This window comes from Abramis brama (assembly GCF_963993115.1).
Source record: "Abramis brama genome assembly, chromosome: 6".
Lineage (NCBI taxonomy): Eukaryota > Metazoa > Chordata > Actinopteri > Cypriniformes > Leuciscidae > Abramis > Abramis brama.
The window spans coordinates 37,819,541-37,842,887 of record NC_139968.1 but is presented as its reverse complement, the minus strand read 5'-3'; the positions used below and the strand labels follow the sequence as shown (position 1 = coordinate 37,842,887).

General features: G+C 35.8%; 1 protein-coding gene across 1 annotated transcript in view; it reads left to right on the top strand.

The window, feature by feature from the left end:
* The first annotated feature begins 1,034 nt into the window (after nt 1-1,034).
* Nucleotides 1,035-23,347, top strand: part of LOC311084841 (uncharacterized protein) — a 334,198-nt gene continuing 311,885 nt past the window's right edge. The window contains exons 1-2 of the mRNA XM_084117117.1: nt 1,035-1,159; nt 1,902-2,231. Of these exons, the coding sequence (XP_083973243.1) occupies nt 1,111-1,159; nt 1,902-2,231 (379 nt within the window). The 5' untranslated portion in view covers nt 1,035-1,110. The remainder of the gene's footprint in view (nt 1,160-1,901; nt 2,232-23,347) is intronic.

Genomic DNA, 23,347 nt, shown 5'->3' with positions numbered 1-23,347 from the left:
TCTAAAAAAGCGCTCAGGACTTTTTTGAAAAAACGGTTTACTCCATAGGGTTATAATGTAGAACAGACGCTGGCAGTTTGAAAAAAGACGCTAAGTGTGAACATAGCCTAACGCATTACTTTTCATAAAAAGTAACTAAGTAACGCAATTAGTTAGTTTTAGTTTGTTATTTGGGGAGTAACGCAATATTGTAATGCATTGCTTTTAAAAGTAACTTTCCCCAACACTGGTCACAACAATAGAAAAACACAGAATTAACACACACAAAGGTATGTTTTCAGAGCATGATTTTTAAAAAATGGTTTATCCTGCTCTGGCTGCAGTGGTCAAGATGAATCTTGCACAATTTGTCTTTCCAAGACTTGGTTTCAGTTCAGCAATATTCATATATATTATGGATGAGTGCCAAAAGGTGTAGTTTCTTCAGTTAAATGTAAAAGTTTCTTACTCCTGTGATTCATTTGTCCTGTATAAAATCCAGGTGTTCTTTTAAGAATATCGACTTGCAGAAATGTTTGTTTTGAAGTATGGATGTGGTTCCTCTGTGGTGTTCTTCCATGAATGCTGTTTTTGTTCAGACCCATTTCATCATGTTTCACTGGTTAAGTCTTTTCTTGAAGACTCAGCCTAACATTGAGCTTTATAAGAGCAGCACTGCTGAAATGTATCTATTTCACAGAATATTACAGTGGACTTTTAGAGAATATTCTAGAGAAATATTTTTTTTTTTATCCAGCTTTATGCAAATCATCAAACTTTGTGTAATTAGGATGTTCAACAAAGCAAAGTATCAACTTACAATCTTGTTACAAGGTTGGAACTCTAATTTATCGGACTCCTGACTCCTACACTGTAAATGTTTACATGGTGTGTTGAATAAAGACATGAAAATTAAAGAATAGATGCAATGCCACACAGCAGTATGAAAATATAGGACTGTGGTTTACAGAAGAAAAAAAAAAACAGTAGAACTGAAGTACAACCCCTAACAGACAGTTTTCATCTCAAGTGTTCTTACAGCATTTTTTTTTTTTTTTTTTTGATCACAAAGGTCTCAGATCGTGTTTGCACATATCTTCAGAGAAAGGATTTTAGACACCGCTGAAGAAAATGTTTTGCTCGTTTGTTTTTTGCCGTATGAGCTTTTGGCTTCTGATTGGTGAGTTATAAACATGTTTTTATTCTTTTAATTGATGTCACTGTGAGTCTAGATTCAGGTGTGTGATCTCAATCGGTGCATTCGTTTTCTACTATCTTTCTGGCATATTAATTGAATGTACAACACTATCTCTGTTAACTGTGTAAAGATCCACTGAAATTGAATTGCAATAAATCAACTTTAAGATTTACTTATGCAAAGCAAAACTGATCATATATGTATCATAACGTGTACCATATTGACATAAATCAGTTTGGTCATGTGATGAATCTGAGGAGTTGTAACTAGCAAACTGAATGAAGATAATTTTGTTGTGCTTTGATGTTTGAAAACTTGTGAAAATATAGCAAAGGGTTAAAAAAGGTGAATGAGATTTTGTGAAATTCAGATCTGTGTTTCGTCATTTCATTGATTTATTTGGGGTTCAAACCCTAATGGTGTTCATAGACTAAGACTATATGACTGAGGATAATTATGAGGATACTGTATATCTTTGCAATACTTCACACAAAACTTAATGTGTCATTATCATGAAGTCAAAAGTGTTATTGTCAGTAATTCTGATTCAAATACACACTTTTCTTGTTTAAAAGGATCTCAATTCACTGCAGTGTTCAAAGTCTTACTTTAATGTCAGTCAGCTAACTACAACAAGCTTAAAGCTTGATTAAACCAATGTTAAGATATTTATTTTACTGTAATAACTTCAGTGTATGACTGATAAACTGTCTGTGTTCTCCAGTGTTTGTTGATTCAGATGCAGTGAAGATCGTTTCAGTGACGGAGGGAGATTCAGTCACTCTAGAATCTACTGTTACTGAAATACAGGAAGAAGATACGATAACATGGAGGTTTGGACCTCAAAAGACTCCAATAGCTAGAATCAATAAAGAGAAAGGAAAGTTCTCCACATCTGTTGTTCTTGATGAGAGATTCAGAGACAGACTGAAGCTGGATCATCAGACTGGATCTCTGACCATCACAAACACCAGAACCACAGACTCTGGAGAATATGAAGTGATCATCAGCAGCAGCACAGTGACCACATACAGATTCACTGTTACTGTCTATGGTGAGTCACAATTACAAGTTTGGTCACCCTGTCTTACACATATTTGAACAACTAAAATTAATCTGGGCCTCAATGACGTAACTATGATCATATGGGCCCCATATTTTTTCAAGGATTTATTTGACAAAATATAGAGTTTAATGTGTTTGTTGTCTAATCCTTAAATAATACTAGCCCTAAAGGACTTTCACAAAATATGTAATATTGTTTATTTATACTTAAAAATCAATCTTCTGCATTGAAAATAAAATAAAATCTGCACTGTTATTTATTTTACAACACTCCTGTCAAACAAATACACCTATGTGCAGGAAGAACTGACCCTAGGAAGTCAAATTACTGAATTTAAAAAAAATAATTGTATTTCAAGGAGTGAATTTTGAGAGGGGTGGTGGCATTCCAGTTCATTTGGTTAGATTTTGAAGGGAAATAATAAGGATTTCTATTTTTATTCAGTCAATAGTGAATAATATATCAGAAATAAGAATATCAGATGACCAGATGAAAATTACTGCTTCACAACATCGTCCTGTGAAGTTACAAATCTTGAAATGGAGACACTCTCTTATCTCTTACTTGTGAAGACAAACATCCCTTCAAACCACACTATCATAAGAGTAAACAACAATAGAAAAGAAATACGCAAAACAAAATAAAAATAATAATAAAATAATTAATAAATGATAAATTATGTAAATCAAATAATAATATAAGTAAATGATTTAATGACAAATCAAATGACACTACATAAATTAATAATGATTATAAATGACTATATAATTAAAATGATGAAAAAAAAAATTTATAAAGCAACTCAGATGTACTGTCGCTCTCTTGAATTAACACACACACACTATAAAAATTTCCAGGAATTTACAGGATTAAAGAGTATTATTTTACAATAAATTACTGTAGTCAGAAATTCACAGTGAAATTAATGCATGCTGGGTCATTTTCTTACAAATTACTGTTAATCAACAGCAGAATGATGCTGACATCACAATAATATACTGCTCGTGTTTTGCTGTGAATTTACATGAATATGAATATTTCATTTTAGTATGTTTAAATCATTAACATTTTCCAATAACTTAATTCAAATTCATAACTGTTTGTAGATGGATATTTTACAATAGTGAAGCAACTGATGAGGTTCATCTTTAAAAGATGTAACATCTTCTTGCAAGCATCACCTAGTAATACACAGACATCAATACTTGACATACGAAACGCAACAATGGTGACACTAAACAAATAATAAAAACACAAAAATCAACATTACAAAATAAACCAACAACACAAACTGCTAAATGTGAAGCAAAAATAAGTTCAGCAGCATAAAACCAAATCTAGAAACTCCACAGCATAATCTATTCATGCTGCACTGCATGCTGGGTACCTTCATAGTGCACTGTAGAAATACAGAATGATGTTGTTTGTTTACAGTAAATTGTGTTTTCCAAATCTGGAAACTCACCGTAAAAACCCTTTTTAGTGCAGTTAGATACAAGAAAGGTCTTCTGTGAAATTACTGTGAAAGTAATGCAATTATTAACCTGGAATTTCACACTAAAATGTTTAACAGTGCATCGGTTGTTATTGAGAATTCTTAGATCCTTCATTAGACTATGAAATTGATCTGAGTTCAGCACAAAAAACGAACAGAGAATAATTAAAATGCATCTGGGTATTCTACATCTCAAGTCAAGTCTTCATTCATATAGCACTTTGTACAGTACAGATGGTTTTAAAACAGCTTTACAGTGATTAAAGGAAAATTATGCATTAGGCTGTTGTTCACATTTATGATTAGTTACGCAACGTCGACTTTCGTGCTTGGCCATCATTTCTGCCAATGAACATGCTTCTCTATCTGTGCGTGTCATCCCAGAATTGATCATAGAGATGGGAAGTTCAGATCATTTTACAGACTCAGATCTTTGAATCTCTTTAAAATACTGTAAACAAATCTTTTTTCAAGTCATGTCATTCATTTCAGTGGAATATAATTAAAATGTTACATGTTGATAGCCAAATTCCTCACCACATTTATTTACACAACGCATTCACATTTCGAATAAGAAAACACTATAATGCAGCCAACGCCAAATTATGACAAACAGAAATAATCATGCTTATCAGGGTCTTCAGGATATGCAGTCTGTTAGTTTACGTCACCTCCTGGTCCGAGACATTCGTTCTTTAGTTTTGTCCTGTCACATCCCCAGTCTGGAGCTATGCAGTCGTACAGGAAACAGAAAGGATCAGTTCACCTCACGAGTCTTTCCTTCTTTTGTCATGTGACCACTTCCAGGCTCAGTATTTTACAACAAATACAACAATATGTTAGTATAATTGACTGTATGTTGTTAATTATATTTAGGTATCTTTGCTTTATCAAAGTGATTTTCCCTATCATACGGATCAAGTTTGAAGCATTAACCATCTTTATTACCACATTCAATGCTATGGAAAAGAACCATCCTTACAGACATTCATAAATGTATAAATTGTAGGAAAAAAAAAAAATTTGAGACCAGAAACACATCACATAACTGTAAGAATGAAAAAAAGTAACTAAGCGCTTGTTTGTAAGGAAGTTCGGGAAATATTGTATCCAATGTGGCAGTCACGTAACAAAAAAACTCTTTAGGTGAACTAATAATTTCTGTATCCGGTACCGACATCATAACCCTTAGCCTATAGGTCTGTCATGGGATAAACAAACGACTCAAACCCGAAAACTCAAAAGGTGAACTAATCCTTTGATTCAGAACCTATAGGATGTTGTGCATGAGTGGTCAACACAAAACGAACAAATCACTCTCTGAGACAACTCGTTGTTCTCGAGTCATTTTAAAATGAATCGTTCATGACCGACTCACCACACTTCAGGTAAATTAAATGGGATGAACCGAAAATCTAAACAAACAATTACTTTAACAGATGTTGATATGGATAAAATGTGTTCACACCAGGGTTATTATAGTTTTGCATTTTTCATTAGTTTTTATTTTTATTTCGTTTTGACTTTTTGTTTTCAAATTTAGTTTAGTTTTAATTAGTTTTTAAAGTGGGTTTGCTAGTTTAGTTTAGTTTGTTTTTTAGTTTAATGGAGGGTGTCATCGATTATTACTCTTCGATTATTCATTCATTGGGGACCTGTTGTCACTCAGAGTCTCACTCTGGCCAGTCGGGATCTCATGGTCAAACTCTCCAGTCTGATCTAAGTCAGAGGATGCAGGGTTAACTAATTCCTAAGTCAAGTCAAATCACCTTTATTTTAATAGCGCTTTACACAATACAGATTATTTCAAAGCAGCTAAAGCAGCACCTTTAAGTTGGTCACCACATGCATGCTCATAACAAACTTTATACAACTTGCTAAATCAGTGATAGACAGTAATCAAAAAGGTCTTCAGATGATGTTCCACATTCTCCATTCATTCATGAGCCTTCAGTTTGCTCTATCCTGGACACAGATTTGGGGTAACATCAGACTTAATCTACTGGAAATAACTATTCCAGAAGAATACAGAATAAATCAAACATAACATTATATTCGTCAAGTAGAAGTGTATCATGCCAGTTACATAATTAAACAATAAGAAGCCAATTCAGAAATGATAAATCATAACATCCATTGCCCAAAGATGAATCTAAGAGTTAGAGATGCCCGGCAGTGGAGAGACACACAGCACCGTGCAGGGTTTTTCTGGTTACAGAATCCCAATAACGCCCAATAACTATTATGCCCCTTTTTACAAGATGGAATATAATTCTCAGTTGTCCCCAGAATGTGTCTGTGAAGTTTCATCTTAAAATACTGATCTAAAAGATAATTTATTATACCATGTTGTAAATGGCCATTTTTGAGTGGAAGGAAAAACATGTCGTTTTCATTTTCTTTAAATGCAAATGAGCTGCTGCTCCCCACCCATCTTTCCAGAAGAGGGCGGAGCCTGTACAGCTTGTGCCTCTGATACTCTGCCAAAAACAAAACCATCTGTTTTGATTATAATCTCTATCGTGTCACGCTCACATGACATTGCAGTTGTTCATCACTATGAAAGTTTATTATCTGCATGCATTTTAAAGTCATATCAAAACCAAACCAAAGTTCACATAAACACAGGCGGTTATATCTGTGAACGTAAACAGCAAGTAAAGAAATCGCATGGGTATATTAAATCTCTGTATTAAAGTGAGAGCAGCATAATATACAGTACCTACTGCTATAAATGCTGTTAATATGAATCAAACAACAAAAGAAGAACAGAAAAATCACTCACTGCTCTTGACTGAATAACTTTAGTAGCTTTAATTAAAATACATTTCTTACTTAAATGCTGCTGTTAAATGCTCTGGCGAAGAGATAAAAAGGGGACGGGTCTATACTAGTAACGGAGAGTGCATCGACAGTTGTGGGCGGGGCCTAAACATATGTGACGTCACACTGCTAAAATCTGCAAACACTCGTTCTGAGACACTGCGCATGGTTTATGGGATTACAAAAAGAGGAGTGGGTGGATTTTTACCATTATAGATTGGTTGTGTGCACACTTCCAGCACACTACAAACACCATGTGAAAGTGAATTTTGCACAATAGGTCCCATTTAAATCCTCAGACCAGAATAAAAGAGCTGTAAATATTTACTATATAAACATTTGTGGATTTTTGTCGGGCCTATTCACATGCCTCAAAGAGTTGTACTTAGTTTCGGGGGCGAGGACCAATGGTGATCTTGAAGAGACACCACAAACAACAGGAGAACAAAATTCAAGTTAAAGGGATGGTTCGGAGTAAAATCAACCTAGGGTCCTTTGCACCATTACCTCGAGCCAAAAAATATTTGATATATTTTGGATTTTATGAGTTGTGACTCCAGGGTCACGTTGCCTGATTAGGGTATAAAAAAAGGGCCAAGTCATAAATCTGTTAAGTGTTACTGGCCCACTTGCCACTGCATGTTTAAAACAATTACATCCTATACTTCTTCTGATCTAATTTGTTGACAACTTATATATCATTCGAAAGCTTACGAACTAAAGATTCAGCCTGTGAAAACTGTTTTGAAATCGGACCTTGCCTTACCATAAAAATGGTACTTTTAACCCCTTAACTCTCAGCCCCCTTTTTGAGAATGGACATTAAAATGCACTATTCAAACTTAAATGGTTGTAATTCAAGAATGCTTTTGGGTATAGACCTAAGTTTGGTCTTGTTTTAAAGAAAACACTCAGCAGATTATTGCTGAAGTGAAAACACTTAAAAAAATGAAAGTATAAAAAAGTTATGGAAGTTTAAATTTACAGTAAATCAAATATACTGTACTTAATATTCTTTTATATAAAATATATATTTTACAAAATATTTTTTACTCTAAAATTAATATAAAATCAAAGCCATATATCTAACCATGTTGTGTTCCAAATTTGAAGTTGATATCACAAAACTTGAAGTTCTCATGAGATTTTGTTTAGGCGTAATACCAAAAATAGCCACCGGGTGACATACATTCCATTGAATTTAATTGTATGCATTCTGCCATAACAAATAAATACATTTCTGTCCAAATATCACTTCTGTCACAAAATATCAAACCTTGAGACTCAGACCTTTCTGATAATATTTTGTCAAGATTAGAAAAGGTTTTGATCATAAATAATGAAACATGATTACGCCCAAAAGGGGTGGAGCCAGATAAAATAATTTAAACTACCGTTTCTATGGTAACGCAACGTCCAATTTCAAAACAGTTTTCACAGGATGAATTCTGAGTTTGTAAGCTTTCAAATGATACCTAATTTATGATAACTACTAAAATATGTGATGTAATAAAAAAGGCGATAAAAAAGATAATATTATATTTTAGAGGATAATATTATTTTACCGTTTTTTATTGACAAATACTAGATTATATGTTTTATTATGAACTTTTAGCATGAAAACCAAAGTTTCAATTATTAAAAGTGTGTGCATCGACTTTTTGTGACAAATGCCAGAACTCCTGTTATGAATGATGTAGATTTTTTGAGGTGCGCTCTTGTCATAAATTCATCTATTACTGTTCCTACATAATTTGTGACAAAAAACAGTGATACAATATCTATTTAGGAGTCTTAGACCTTTCCAACGATATATAGCTTGTCATGACTAGATTAGGATTTAATTGTAATATAGTGAATTAAAAACTCAAAATACAAAAATGGTCAAAATTAGGGTTAATCCCTTTTTTATACCCTAAACAGGCAACGTGACCCAGGAGTCACATATATTTCAAAACGTGCTAAATAACAACATGAACAACATATTAATTAATTTTCTTCTTCAGCACCTTAAGACAATGTTCACAATTAATGTTAGCAGTATTATTATTATTTTTCCAGCAGAAAAGTAAGTTTAATATATATTTACTTTCCTCAAAATCTGAATGTCCTGCACCACCGGTAGCCATGTTGGATTTAGGTCAGGCTGACTAATTAATCACAAAAAACTTGAAGCAAATGATGTGACCAGCATACTCAAGACAGACCAGGCTGTGATAAATGATAAAATGATCTGATGAAAAAATCGTTCTTATGCCCCCAAAAAGACAATAAAAACTATGTGACTCGTGAGTCACGTTGCCTGTTTTAGGGTTAAGATGTGTTTTGGTCGATCGGATCACAAGTAGATGAGGAAGACACATTCCCGTTTACACCTGATGTTTTAATCTCTTTTGTCCACTTTCAACCACTTCTGTCCTGATTTCTTCGAGGGGAGGGTCTATGGGCAGGTAAATGTATGGGATTTTTCAGATCTTTTGATCTGATGGACAAAATAAGCTTGCACAATTAACATATTAACGCAACCGGGGATGACGGGAAGACATTCAGAGAGCAGCAGCTTTAGTTTCTGCTCTGACAGACGTGTGTGTTAGAAATGGTGAGAAAACATTGTGCTTGGTACGTTCATCTTCAAACCAAACTTGTGTCTCCAGCCGATAAAGTTTAAATCTCGTCTGGCTAAAGCGCTTCTCTTAAATGTTACGCATTAGGTAGGTAGGAGGAGAGTAGACAGTCTTTTGTGGCTGTTCGAACACATTTGACCATATGAAAAACAATCCGGTCGATGGGTTTTCATTTTTCTGTCAATCTCCAAAAACATTTGCAAAAACATTGAGGAAAAACTGACCCCAAATTACTGAAAAAGATTAAATAAATTTTTAATTAAATTAAAAAATGTCAACAGTCTGTTGTCAGGTATTCCTTACATATTCTTAATTCTCTATATTCCAGCTCGTCTGCCTGTTCCTGTCATCAGTAGAAACTGTTCATCATCATCATCAAATTGTTCACTGCTGTGTTCATCAGTGGTGAATGTGTGTGATGCGACTCTCTCCTGGTACAAAGGAATCAGTGTATTGTCCAGCATCAGTGTGTGTGATCTCAGCATCAGTCTCTCTCTACCTCTGGAGGTGGAATATCAGGATAAAAACACCTACAGCTGTGTGCTGAACAATCCCATCAGCAACCAGACCACACATCTGGACATCACTCAACTCTGTTACAATTGTTCAGGTACGTTAAAAGTAAAATATTGCTTCATCTTTTGGGTAAAGAAATAGTGTATAAAGAAATAATATATAAAGAATGTCAAAACCACAGAGAATAACAAAAAATACCTGATAATGCTTGTTTAAATACAGTAGAAGGCTTATACAGTACATTTTTGACCGAACATAGTGGAACTTGCAACAAGGAATGTATTTGTAATATTTTTTTTTTTAAAGTATGGTGACAGGAAATAAATAATAATGAATAATGAAAAAAACATTTGTGCCTACCTTACAGACATGTTGCTCAGAGACATGTATCGTTTCTGATGTGGCTTTATTTGCAACTATTTTTGTTAAAAGAGCAAAAATAGACAATATGCGTCTAAAATGTAAATTTAATATTAACTTCCTGTTTATTTAACAGTTCAATAATATCAATATCACAAAAAAAACAGCATTGTGTGATATATCTTGCTTGTGTGATAGCTTATTGCTTAACTTTATTATTATAAATATAAAAGTCAAATTATCAATATTCAGGCATTTCCCACCATAAATTAATTTTGGGAGCATTTTTGTTCATTTTAATGCATTTTTGCCACAATCCCGTTAATTTCAGTCTCTGTTGTACATCAATCAAGATCCAAGAGGAATGAAATAGAGACTAATGATAGAGAAATAGAGAAATGAGACTAATCCCGTTTTGACAAAGTAAACTATGTAAGATTCAAATGATTTAATAATAGAAAAGGTTTGTAGCCCACAATTTACAGTTAAAAGTTTTAAACCTGTGAAAACCAGGGGTGCTGCAGCAACTCAGAACCCCTACTTCCCGCACCTCTGATTCTATTTAACTTTTCACTTTTATTCTATTCATTAATTCGTATTCCAATGTCGCTCAGAGTCTCATGCCGTTCGTTAATGCGATCTCATGGTCATTACCTTGCCAGTCTGATCATTAGTCAGAGGTCATGACTAATACAATTTAAAAGGCTGCCCATGCTTACTATTATTTAAATAGTAGTTCTGTTTAATTCCTTACTGTTACCTATATAACAGCTCAACTAAAGTTAAGAGATTAGAGGTTATGGATACAAAGACACATGCTGCCCCATGTTTGCTATTATTTCATTAGTATTTTTTTGTGTAGCTCCCAATAGATTTGCAACTTTATAACAACTTAACTATTATTAGTCAGGTAAACATATCGTGCCAATTAAATAATCATTCAATTCGGAAATAACAATACGAAACATCAAATTCTAGAAGATAAATTGAAGAGTAAGATATAAAACCTGGCATAAGCAATAATTGCCCCAAGCCTTTTGCAACATTTCTTAGCATACTCAGACCAAGACAAAGCATTCCCTAAATGGAGGCATGAAGTTACAGTATAGGAATTTGCATTAATCAAGATCCAGATCTAGGTAGTTTACACCTTACTGAGGACAGAAGGTAATTTGTGTGGAAGACCCTGACACAAAATATCTCTAAACTCTAACATTTTTTATAGTTTTCGTTTATTTATTTATTTATATAGCACCTTACAGGCTAATACAGTAGTTGCAAAGTGCTATACGTTGCAATGAAAAGCAATAGAACAATAAGACAAAACATAAAAACGTCCATGTACTAAACTGCCAAAGAGTACAGATAAGATTTTAAGCGGTCCTTAAAAACATCAAGAATAAAGGAAGATCTAACATCCAATGGCAGATTATTCCACAATCTAGGAGCAGCGACAGAGAAAGCACTTCAATTTCAGACGTGCACGAGGAATGGTTAGAAGAAACTTGTTTGATGATCTTAGTCTTACGCCTGAACTGTAGGGCTTAATAAGCTCAGCTAAGCATTCTGGAGCAATTCTGTGAAGTGCTTTAAAAACATTTAGCAGAATCTTATACTGTATCCTAAAATGTATTGATAGCCAACCTAAAAAGATAACAAGGGAGTAACATGATCTGTTTTTCCAGCATTCATTAAGAACAATTAATTCATCAAATTTATTTTGGTTTACTTCTTTGGGGATGAGACCTTTGTACCAGTCGCACTGAGACATTTCAAATGATACCAAACATGTATAGTGTTGTATAATAATTTTTCACATTAAACCATATCGATTTTTGGGTGAATCTCAGGTGATCTCAGTATGAGAGAGAAGAGATGGGGGGAAAAGGGGGTGAAGGAAAGAAAATTAAGATAAGACAATACTGAGGTTTGATATAGTCAGTGAGATTGTGTCTCGGATGAGAACCCTAATTTTGCAAGAGAGAGTTCAAATAATAATGTCCAAAAAAGTCTAAGTGTATGCTCTGTCATGACAACAATGTTTAAGGTTGTTCTGATGCTGCATTTTACGTGCAAAAAAAACAAACAAAAACAAAGCAGCATCAGATCCGAAGCAACAGTGAAGGTTGAGGCGAGTCAGATATTGTACTTATATTACATTTATATGCCATTGTATCTTCACACAGAATTTGGAGCAGATGCAGAGATGCTTAACTCAGCTGTGCTGATGTTTATAGTGTCTGTTGTAGATCAGACATACTCACTTGCACTAAAGACTCCCTTTACCCATTACAGCACAGCCAACACACTCTACTTCGCAGTCTCCTTCGCAGTCATTCTCACAGTTGTCTACTTCACGTTCTCCAGACGTGCAGTCTACTCCACGTTCTCCAGACGTGCAGTCTACTCCACATTCTCCAGACGTGCAGCCTACTCCACATTCTCCAGGCGTGGTCCCTATACTGATCTCTGCTGCTGCTGCTGTCGCTGGATCTCTGTTAACTGTTACTTTAGTCGGGATCTTCTGGATCCACAGAAAACGTGGAAAAACAGTTCAAGAAGGCAAGCATTACCTACTGCTGACACATATGTTAAATATAATTTGTATTAAATAAAATATTCAAATGTTGATGTTGGCTTAACAGCTTTAAGTTGGAAGGTTTTAAGTTGTATCCCTGATTTCACAGACAAGGCTTAAGTCTAGTTCCAGGCTAAAATGCATGTTTGACCTGTTTTAAAAGCAACTTGCACTGATATTTCTTCAAATATATCAGTGCCATTGTTTTGTCTCAAGATGCACATCAGTAATGTTTTTTTTCTAAGGCATGTTTATAAAAGCTATAAATGTCGTAATTGAACTAAAGCCTAATCCTGGCTTAATCTAAGCCCTGTCTGTGAAATCGGGCATACATGTTTTAAGTTTGACAGTTTTAAGTTTTAGTTTAGTAGTTTTAAAAGACAGAATTTTAGTCAGACAATAGATAGAAGCAAGGAAAGAAGGAAAGTAATATTAGAATGGAGGATTAAATAAGTCTAGCACTTCTGCACCAGAGAAACAGGCACACAGCTTCTGTTATTGTGGTAGCTCTATACATTGGCATCGCTGTCGAAGAGTAATTAGCTGGTGAAGTGGATATATAGTTATAAAGTTATCGCAAGCATTGTAATGTCTGATGTGGATGTCATAATGTCAGTGGACTGGGAAGATTTTAAAACAAATGGTTCATTCATAAATCCATAAGATCTTACCTTCATGCTCTGAAAATTCAAACCAGAAGACAAAACACAACGAGCGAGGCACTGAAAAGGGGCGGGGCTACATGAGGTATACATGGCTTAGAAATATTACATAAAATGGCAGCTTAAATGAGTCAAGTGGGCTTCTGTGTGTTTTGAAATTTGATAGTTGAAGTCTAAATAGTCTTGGCTTATTTTAACATTGTGGGAATGTAATGGGATTTTGGAAAACCATATGTCCATTCAGTTATAAAAGAGATAGAACACTAAGAAAGAACAGTCTAAAGGTCTGAGTCGAGTTTAGTGGAAGTAGGTTGAAAGCTTTGAAAGATTTTGTCTCAGAATTATAATAATAAGTTCAAGCCAACATAATAAGGATATACTTTAATATTATACTTGAAATAATAAAACATGTTAATGAAGAAGCATCTAATATCTCAGAGTTTAAGATTGAGCTCTATTGTTTTAATACATCTATTCTTCTTGTTAGAAACAGTTCGGACTTCTGAAGATGAGATAACTTATGCTGATCCAATATTCTACAAAAGAAATGTGCAAAAAGAGGTAAGATCATTTATAACTGTGTCATCTGTGTCTTGTCCTTAAGCTTAAAGCAGGGATGGGCAACTTCGGTCCTGGAGGGCCACTGTCCTGCAAAGTTTAGCTCCAAACATGATACAAACTGTCCTGTCTTTTTAATAATGCTGAAGACATTGATTAGCTGGTTCAGGTTCAGGACAGTGGCACTCCAGAGCCGAAGCTGCCCGTCCCTGGTTCAAAGCATATTTATCAAATTATATGTCTTTTGTTCAATGACCACTTACTCTTTCCTTTCTTTTTCTATAACAGCAACAACAAAAAATAGTTTAAAATTAATTATATAAATGTTATAGAATATTCAGATTCGTTGTGACATTCCATACAAGAAACCCTTTGTGATTTTGGGGAACTTAAGAGGAACGGACATCCATTGTTTCACTATTATTAAAGTAATTTTAGAAAAAAGATGAAGAAAAAAGAAGTTAGTTCTGTGAAAAGATCCAGCAGCACAGATGGTTAACATAAAACGGGAAGTTCACAAAAAAAAAAAAAAAAAAAACCCTGTAGTGTGAAACGAGATGTCAGTAAAGCTGACAACACCATTATAAAAAAACAGCAAGTAAATATGCAAACTTAAGGTCACGTCAGTCCAGTGCTCGACGTCTGCTCTTAATCACTAATAGCAAGACTATTAAAATTCACTTTATCATGAGTATTGAACTGCTTGAGTAAAGCAGTAAAATGGACAAATAAAGCAATAATGCACAAGCAAGAGAACTAAATATTTACACAAAAAAATAAATAAATTACCGTCACTTGGTCATGCAGTCGCTTGCTACAATTTTTTAACACTAGAACATGTTCAACGAGGCCTGGTTTCACAGACAGGGCTTAGATTAAACCAGGATTAGGCCTTACTTCAATTAAGACCTTTAAATAGCTTTTTTAAACCTCCCCTAGAAAAGAAAAAAAACATCTTGAGTGCATCTTGAGACAAAACGATGGCACTGACATATTGTTGTCACGTAACGTGATGTATATAAACTCGCAAGATCAGGAATTCTTTAAGGAGACAGGAGACATAACAAATACTCAGGAAACAGGATTCATTTAGGAGAAATACACATATGCTAACATTAACGAGAACGGACAAAGACTGAGGAAGAACACAGGGGCCCTGTCCCAAATGGCACACTCCGGACTTGTGGACTTCCTCAGAGTCCACACTTTGGTGACGTCATGTAGTGCAGACCTATAGGGCCCTTGGCGCGAGTCCACGAGGGCGCATTGAGAGGTATTTTTGGGACAGACTCGATCGGCACGCCGGATATAACGGCCTGGTTGTTGTTGGACAGGAGAAATCACATTTTTGCGCTCCGACGTCTTATCTGCATGTCAACTACTCAGCCTAATTTTACAGTTCTATATTTTGATATTGTGCATATCACCTGGGCATAAGACAATAGATATATCATGCTTATTTAAATGATGTATACAGTTGTACATAATAATACATAATGTTCCATTTGAACTAAGATTACAATTTTAAAACATAATTTAAACATAATTTTTTTAAATTTACAGGTTTCAATATTCATACTATGTTTACATATGACTCAGTAAAGCCCTGCCATTCGTTCTATTTATTTAATGAATCATAATGCGATCGTATTATTAAACGCGCTATTATTATGTTTGAGACATCAACCACTGCTCGATGACCATAATGTTTGTATAAACTGTAGGTAACAACTGGTAAAATGTACATTTAGGTCATAAAAACAGTAATATTTTCTTCTCAGCCATGTCAACAATTGTCCGTGAGTGAAATCTCCTCCCATCTGTTGTCTGATTGGCCTTTCGCAAGGATTCCTGGGTAGTTAAAGTGCGTGGAGCCTGCTTCTGTGCGGGCTTCGTGGAAGACCGCTTCAAGGGTACAAAGGGGGCGCTGCTGAGCACACTTCAGAGCGGTAAAATGCTGAATGGGACGGCCTATGGACTCGTAGACTCAGCGAGCACGCACAATTCAAGTCCACGAGACCGAAAGTCCACATGAAGGTACTTTACCATTTGGGACAGGGCCAGGGACTAAATACATGGAGCTAACAAAGGAGCTAAATGAGTAAATGAACAGGGCACACGTGACTGAAATGACTGAGGATTACGACTCAGGAAAACTATAGGTCACACAGGATTGAACCAAAAACATAATGAAACACATGCAGGAGAGAGAACTTGCATGTAACAATTGTAATGTCAAGTCAAGTCAAGTCACCTTGTCATTTATATAGCGCTTTTTACTATATAGATTGTTTCAAAGCACCTTTATAGTGATAACAGGAAAATAATGCGACAAAGTTTGTTTCCAGAAGAAAATAGTGTCACAGTTCAGCTTAAATAAGTTCAGTGATGTTTCATTTTTGTTGTAAAAGTTATTAATTTAGTTAATTTATATATATAGCCACTCTGGAGAAAACCGTGATGTCATCGTCCAGCTCAGTTCAGTTCTCATATGTATGGTGTAAATGCTTACACCAAATTGTTGAATATTAAATTAAATGTCCACAACTAAGCAAGCCAAAAGCCAATGGCGACAAAGGCAAAAAAAAAAAAAAAGTGACAGTGGCAAGGAACAGTTGCTTTCAGTTCAAACAGCTCAAACATGCCTTTTAGTCTGAGACTAGACTCAAGACTTGTCTGTGAAACCGGGCATAAATCTGTTAAACATTGAAAACCATTTTTGCAAAAAAAAAAAAAAAAAAAAGTTGTGATAAAGTTTATTAAAAAAAAGTTACAATTGAGAAATATAAAGTCTCAATTAAAAGAACTAACTAGTTTTTCATTATGTTTTGAAAGGTACTTCTATAAAGAAAGAAATGAATAACATTCCATTTAAAGCATTTATTTCACTAGAACAATCACCAGCGAGAAAGAACAGAGGGGAGAAAAATACATAGGTTGCAGGATCTCTATGCTGCTTTCAGGAAAGTGTGATAACACTTTTAACAGTTGACGTTATATAGTTACATTTTTGCTAAACGAGCACTGTTAAACTGTCTCACCGGAAACTGAGGCCTTAAGACACCCAGTGTGAGGGGGGAAAATGCAAATATTTCTGCTGATTTAAGCAAGTATGTGTGGGAGACTGAAAATGTGAGAAATAAGGCAGAAACAGAGAAGTCCATGAAATAATAAGGTTGTTAAAGTTCACGCTATTTTAAACGTTCCTAATTTTGTTTTGGAGTCTCCTTCCGTAACATTTATCAGCTGAAGGTGAGTTGAAGTTGAGAACCCAGGTGCAGTTTTATTGACAAACATGAACCAGATACAAAACAAATGAAACCAAGACGGATTAATGCACGGACCTACCAGGCACAAGACACAACTGAAAGCAATGAACACAAAGAAATCAAAACATGACACATGTGACAATGGAACCACATGATAAGATCACATGGGTTAAGACATGACAGGAAAAATGAGGTGTGGACATCGGCTGCGGCTGGATGTAACCGATCGGCAAGAGTTGTCGCGAGGAGGAGCTGAAAACTGAGACGTGAATTCTGACACTTTCTGCTTACCGTAGTGACGTTTGCGGTGTGTTTGCACTATCACAGCTGAAGTGAAATAAATGCAATATTTGTCAAATACACCGATTTTTCAGAGACATTTTCATTCAATACTTTATACTGCTTAATAGCATCTGTTGTGTCAGACTTGAGACAGCGCCGACGCGATCAAAATAAAACTGATTAAAAAAACGTAGACCCCACTTCATTGATAGTTTAGGCTTATGTTAATAAACTTTATTATTGTACAAACAGACACTGTATTAAGTAGTACATAAAGTATTAAATAGAAAAGTATCTGAAACATCTGTGTAGCCTATTTGACAAATATTGCATTTATTTCACTTCAGCTGTGGTAAAATATGCAAACACAGCGTGACCGTAACTATGGGAAGCAGAATGTGTCCGACTCCAGGTCTCTGATTTGAGCTCCTCCCGCCTGAACAAGGAAACTCTCGCCGATCGGTTCTCACCAACACACCTGATGTATTCGACTTGAAGCGGCGATGCGTAGACAGATCGCTCTGACATCAAAGTACCATGAGAGCGATTAGAGAGCAGACGGCTCCAAATTGTAACGGTCACTTTGTGCATTTACGGTAATTCGAGGTACAATGAGAACTGCGCTGCATGTCCGTTAGAGTAGGTTATGTCAGTAATAGATGTGACAGGTGAGGAGAAGAGATAACCGGTCTACCGAGTTTTGTACACTTTATTTACTTTTGTATTTGTGACCAGAGTTGAATGTTTATTTGTATGCTTTTTCTCACTCGATCCCCATGTGTGCGGATGAGTGTGATGTTTAAGTCATTTTATTAAACCCGGGGAAAATACGTCATCTCTCGTCTCTTGGGCATCTTTTCTTCTGACACCACATATTGTTTTTCTCTCTGGGCAACAACATCTCAACTTTAAGTTACAATATGCTTTCAAATCCTCGGTCTGCACTGATTGGTCTGTGCAGCGCCGCTTCAAGTTGAAGCTAGAATTACCAATATTTTATCACTTTAACGTTATTCTGTAAACACTATATCTGTAAAATGGCGGTTATTAATAATTATGGCAGAAATAATTATTTTATAATTATTAAATCAATATTTATGTTGATTAGCTCTATAAAATCTACTTTCTTTGTATATTAGATGTATTGAGGGACCTTTTTTTGTGTGTGGATATATTCATGCATGCATTACATTCATTAAAATTCATTAATTTTACCATTTTGAATAGCCGGGGGTAACTGTTGATTCACAACCAATTTAAAAGTTCTGTGCGACTGACACTAGGGGGCGAAATGCAATAATCGTAATCGAATGTCATGTCATGTCAACTTCCTCAGCACTTGTATACACGGTGATGGTGTTAGTTTTACCGTATTAATTATCAAAGTGGATTTGTAGCGCAGAAAACAACAATAACATGCTATAACATGCTGCTTCTCAGCTGAAACTACAGTGTTTGAGGATAGGTCAAAGTAGACGTTCATGTGCAGTCTGTAAGCTGGCATTAGGCAAATCTGTTACAAACATAAGTAGGTATTTGAGACTGTAATCACTGACAAGTTCAGTTCAGAATTTATTTTTTCTTATAGGAGACAACTTAATTTGTTGCGCACTTTGATCTTTAAAACTTCGCAAAGCTTTTACATTCACTAACAGCTATAGAGAATCAGGAGTTACGTCACAATGTTTTCACTCCGCGTTGCATTTCGGGAAGGTGCCGCCATCTTGGAAGGATATGCTATCCGTTGCCATGGTTACTTCTACAATGAGACCGAGAGAAATAGCGATAGAGAAAGAGAGCAGCTTGATATTTGTTTGAATTTTTCGATTTGCCACAGTTTCTTGGGAATAAATGGAGGAGGAGGAAGCAAAAGGAAAGGGAGAGACTAAATAATGTCAGGCATCGTTATTTAGAGAAACTGCTTGACACTAAACTGACAGCAGCGACAGCGAGCATGATTTCAAAAGCAACACATTTCAGCACCAGATCGCCTTTTATTTAACACAAACGAACGAAATTAATACTCTGCAAGTCAACTAGAGTTGTTTAATTTGTTATAGATATATCTGTACTGCGAAATGTTTCAAAAAGTAAGTTTTTCAATGATGTACGACTTGCATTGACAGGTGCAAATGCACGTATCCGATTCATATCAGATTTATTTCCACATGTGAATGAGGCCTGAAACCTCAAGTATGACTGAGCTCTCGCAGTTTACAGGTTTGTGGGTTTGTAAGTCTTGCAGAATTGTTCATAAGCTTCTAATGATTTAAAGCTTCTGAACTCTTGCATTGTTTATGCACTGATACCATAAACCAGGTAATTGACTATGTCAGGGTGTGTGAAAGGTGGTCGTGCTTCTGGGTCTTTCGTCCATCTGTTGCTGCAGGTCGTACGGGTCAATGTTGTTGATGTCAAGCAATTTCTCTAAATAACGATGCCTGGCGTTGTTATTTATGGCGCTTTTCCATTACCAGTACCAGCTCGACTCGGCTCGCTTTTCGCTCCGTTTTCCATTGCAGATAGTACCTCCACAATAGTACCTGGTCGTCATAGCGACGCCGCAGGAAACTGCCGTGACTTAATCTTTTACGCGAGACGCGCGAGACACACCCGCTACCCACACACACAGGACAATGGAGGAAATCGAGTGTATGCTGTTTTTGGATGTTTTTGTTTTTGCTGTTTTTTATTCAGGATACTCCGTCTGTCTGGTGCGTGCAATGATGACGCAGTGAATAGTGACGATTCTCTCTGACCAATCAGCAGTCTGCCGTGTTTTCACGTCACATTTTAGTATCGCCTCAGCTCGCTTAGAACCTCGCCGGAGGTGGTACGAAAAAAAGTACCTGGAAGCAGGTACAGGTACAACTTTTACACAGTGGAAAACCAAACAGAGCCGAGTCGAGTCGAGTCGAGTCGAGGCGAGCTGGTACTGTGTAGTGGAAAAGCGCCATTAGTCTCTCCCGATAGAGACTAAATCCCTTTCCTTTCGCTTCCTCATCCATTTATTCCCGAAAAACTGTGGCGTATCGCAAAACACAAATATCAAGCTGCTTTCTCTCTCTGTTGCTATTTCGCTCGGTCTCACTGTCGAAGTAACCATGGCAACGGTTAGCGCATCCTTCCAAGATGGCGGCGCCTTCCCGAAATTCAACGCGGTGTGAAACGCGTGACAATTATTCTTATTCTCTATATTACACACTGCATTAAAGGTACTTTTCCAAAAAAAAACATAATAGGGGCACTTTAAATATTCATAATAAAGTCTGCATTTAAACTCAAGTGGACTGCTTTAAAAACAGTTTATGTGAATGTTTAAACAGATGCTTCCCATATTTCCCAAAAGCATCATTAGCCAACTATGGTCAAAAGTTCCGTTGTTATCACCATAGTTTAACAAGTTGGCGTTCCCCGAAACCATCGTTCTAACAAACATTCGCAAACTGCATCGCAAACTTGTGTGTTTGGAACGACAGCTCTCGACCTGTGGTTAGAAGCAGTTTCTTGTTTGTATGATATGTGTACTCAATAAATCCTTATCTTGAGCCAAATAAGCAAGCTGACATTCGGTACAACCTGTCTTTTATTTAGAATACATACAATTGTAATTTATGTCTTTTAATTTGTCAAGAGATTTAAAGCACCATTTTTGAAGAGTGCGTAAGAACGAGCCTATGGTTGAATGATCACTTATATTGATACAGTTTCGGGAAACAGTCTTGACTCATCAATAGCTGCTTGATTTCTTCACTGACGCATCGTACTATGGTAGTTAAGCAGCGAGTTACGTCGTTGTAAGAGAAATGCATCCCAGAGCAGCTGCTGTTACGTAAAACTACGGGTTGCTGGCACTCCTGAACAGATTAAACAACAGACGAAGAATCTGGAATCGGCTTTTTTATGTTTATATTTTATGTTGTTTGATCAACACCATAGCTAATACAAAAATCTGAATGGCTGTTCAGGCACCGTTTGACTTCCTTTCTTCTCTGTGATGAGTATTTTCACAGTGCTATTTTATTTCTGGGTATTTCTACTTTCCCATAAGTGCCACCTACTGTCAGCGGGTAAGTTAGCATTTTCATTTAGTCATTTGTGCTCTGGAGAATGTCAAATATTTCTATTAGTCACAATCCACTCACCGGTCAAGATACCGCCGAGTTTTTTCTCAGTGCTGATGCTGAGATCTGAATGCTTGCGAATCCTCTCATTATAACAAACAAAGTGTAGACACGATGAATGGTAAATAAGAGATTCGTTGTCCAGTTTAGACATCCTCATTGATTATAACAGAACTTTATGAGATTGTGATGAAATGTGATGAGTGACATTTTTTAGTGATTGTAAAGTGAGCGCTTTTTGCACACTTTTTAGGCTATAAACCTTTCAGAATTTGAATAAAAGTTTTTCATGCTTCTAAGAGGACTAATGGCCACGTACACGCTGCAACGTTTCAGATTAAACATTAAAAATTGCAATGATTGGCTTAGTGATAACCATAGCACAGGCTATGGCGACAAAACTGTTAAACATGAACGGCTCAGATATTTGTTCACAAGTATGGATATTTTTTGTTTGTTTTGTTTGTTAGTTTTATAGCCTATTCTTTATTCTCCTCGATGCATGCAGATCAAATGTCATTATTTAACAGGATGATGGCCATTATTCTGATGGTTTAAGTTCAAATTAAAACATCACATAAATCTTGAGCAATAAAATCCGCAGAATAACAGTACACATTTAATTTTGTGATCCATACCAGCAGCAAACAGATGTTTTTAGTGTATTTTACAGTATTGCATTCAACAGACTCAAACCACAGAAGGCCTCAGTTTTAGATCTGGAAGAAAAGTGGTTTCATCTGTTGAGAGCATGAGCATGAGAACGTGTCTGTACTGGACGTTTGTGGTTAATGTGCATTAGTGTTTGCATGTCTTGGGCGTGAATAGTGTGAGTGTGTGTTCTTGATAATCTTGTGGGGTTGAAGAACTTCCACAATTTTACTTCCTCTTTTTGAGAAACAGTCTTACCTCAAAATAAAGCATGCAAACTGTGATAAAAATATAGTTTCTGTGAGATCTTACAGTGTGAATGAGTAATATTAAAATGTATCATAAAGCCTACAATGTGTATGTGAAATACAAGATTAACATTCAGCAGCATATGAATCTCTCTATCCATGATCTTATACTAATATACTCGTGCTGTGACCCTACAGATAAGAAGCGTTAGTTTCAGTTAGTTATTTGCAGCTCAAGCAACACTTCATTATTTCTGAGAAGTTTCCACTACTCTTGTTATCACGCCTGGGTCCACCCATCTTTTCGGTGAAGATTGTCATGTTGATCTGTTAATGACAAAGGCATAATCGTTTTAAAAATAAGTTGATGATTAAAAAAAAATTATTTCATTGCAATGCAAATGCAATGCATGATTTTTTTGCAAGTTGTGTGTATCATCCATAAGTGATGATTTATTTGTTCATCCATTTGGGGGAGTTGCTAACTACAAGCAATAATATTTTCCAATAGCATCATCATAGTTTTAAAAACGTTATTTTACAACCACCAGCAGTGTAGCATGACAGACTGAATCACATGTCATGTGACTGATCACTCTATATTAAAACTTCCTTCAGCAGGCAGTGAAAAACACTCATCTGTTTTGCACTATTAAAAGCCTCCAAAAATACTACCATTTAATAAACATCAATGGAAACAGATATGCTTTTTGGCTGCATGAAATATTGTATATTAGTATCTAACAGCAGGGCCTAGGCTATGCTAACCAGCTAAACTCTGAGCCCCTGTTACTAGAGAGTCATGATACATGTGCTTACACTGTAAAACTAGCGCTCTCTAGTGGGCAAAATATGAATTAACCTCTACAAGAATAGCTCTACTGTTTACAGATGGGGCAATATAAATAGATCTC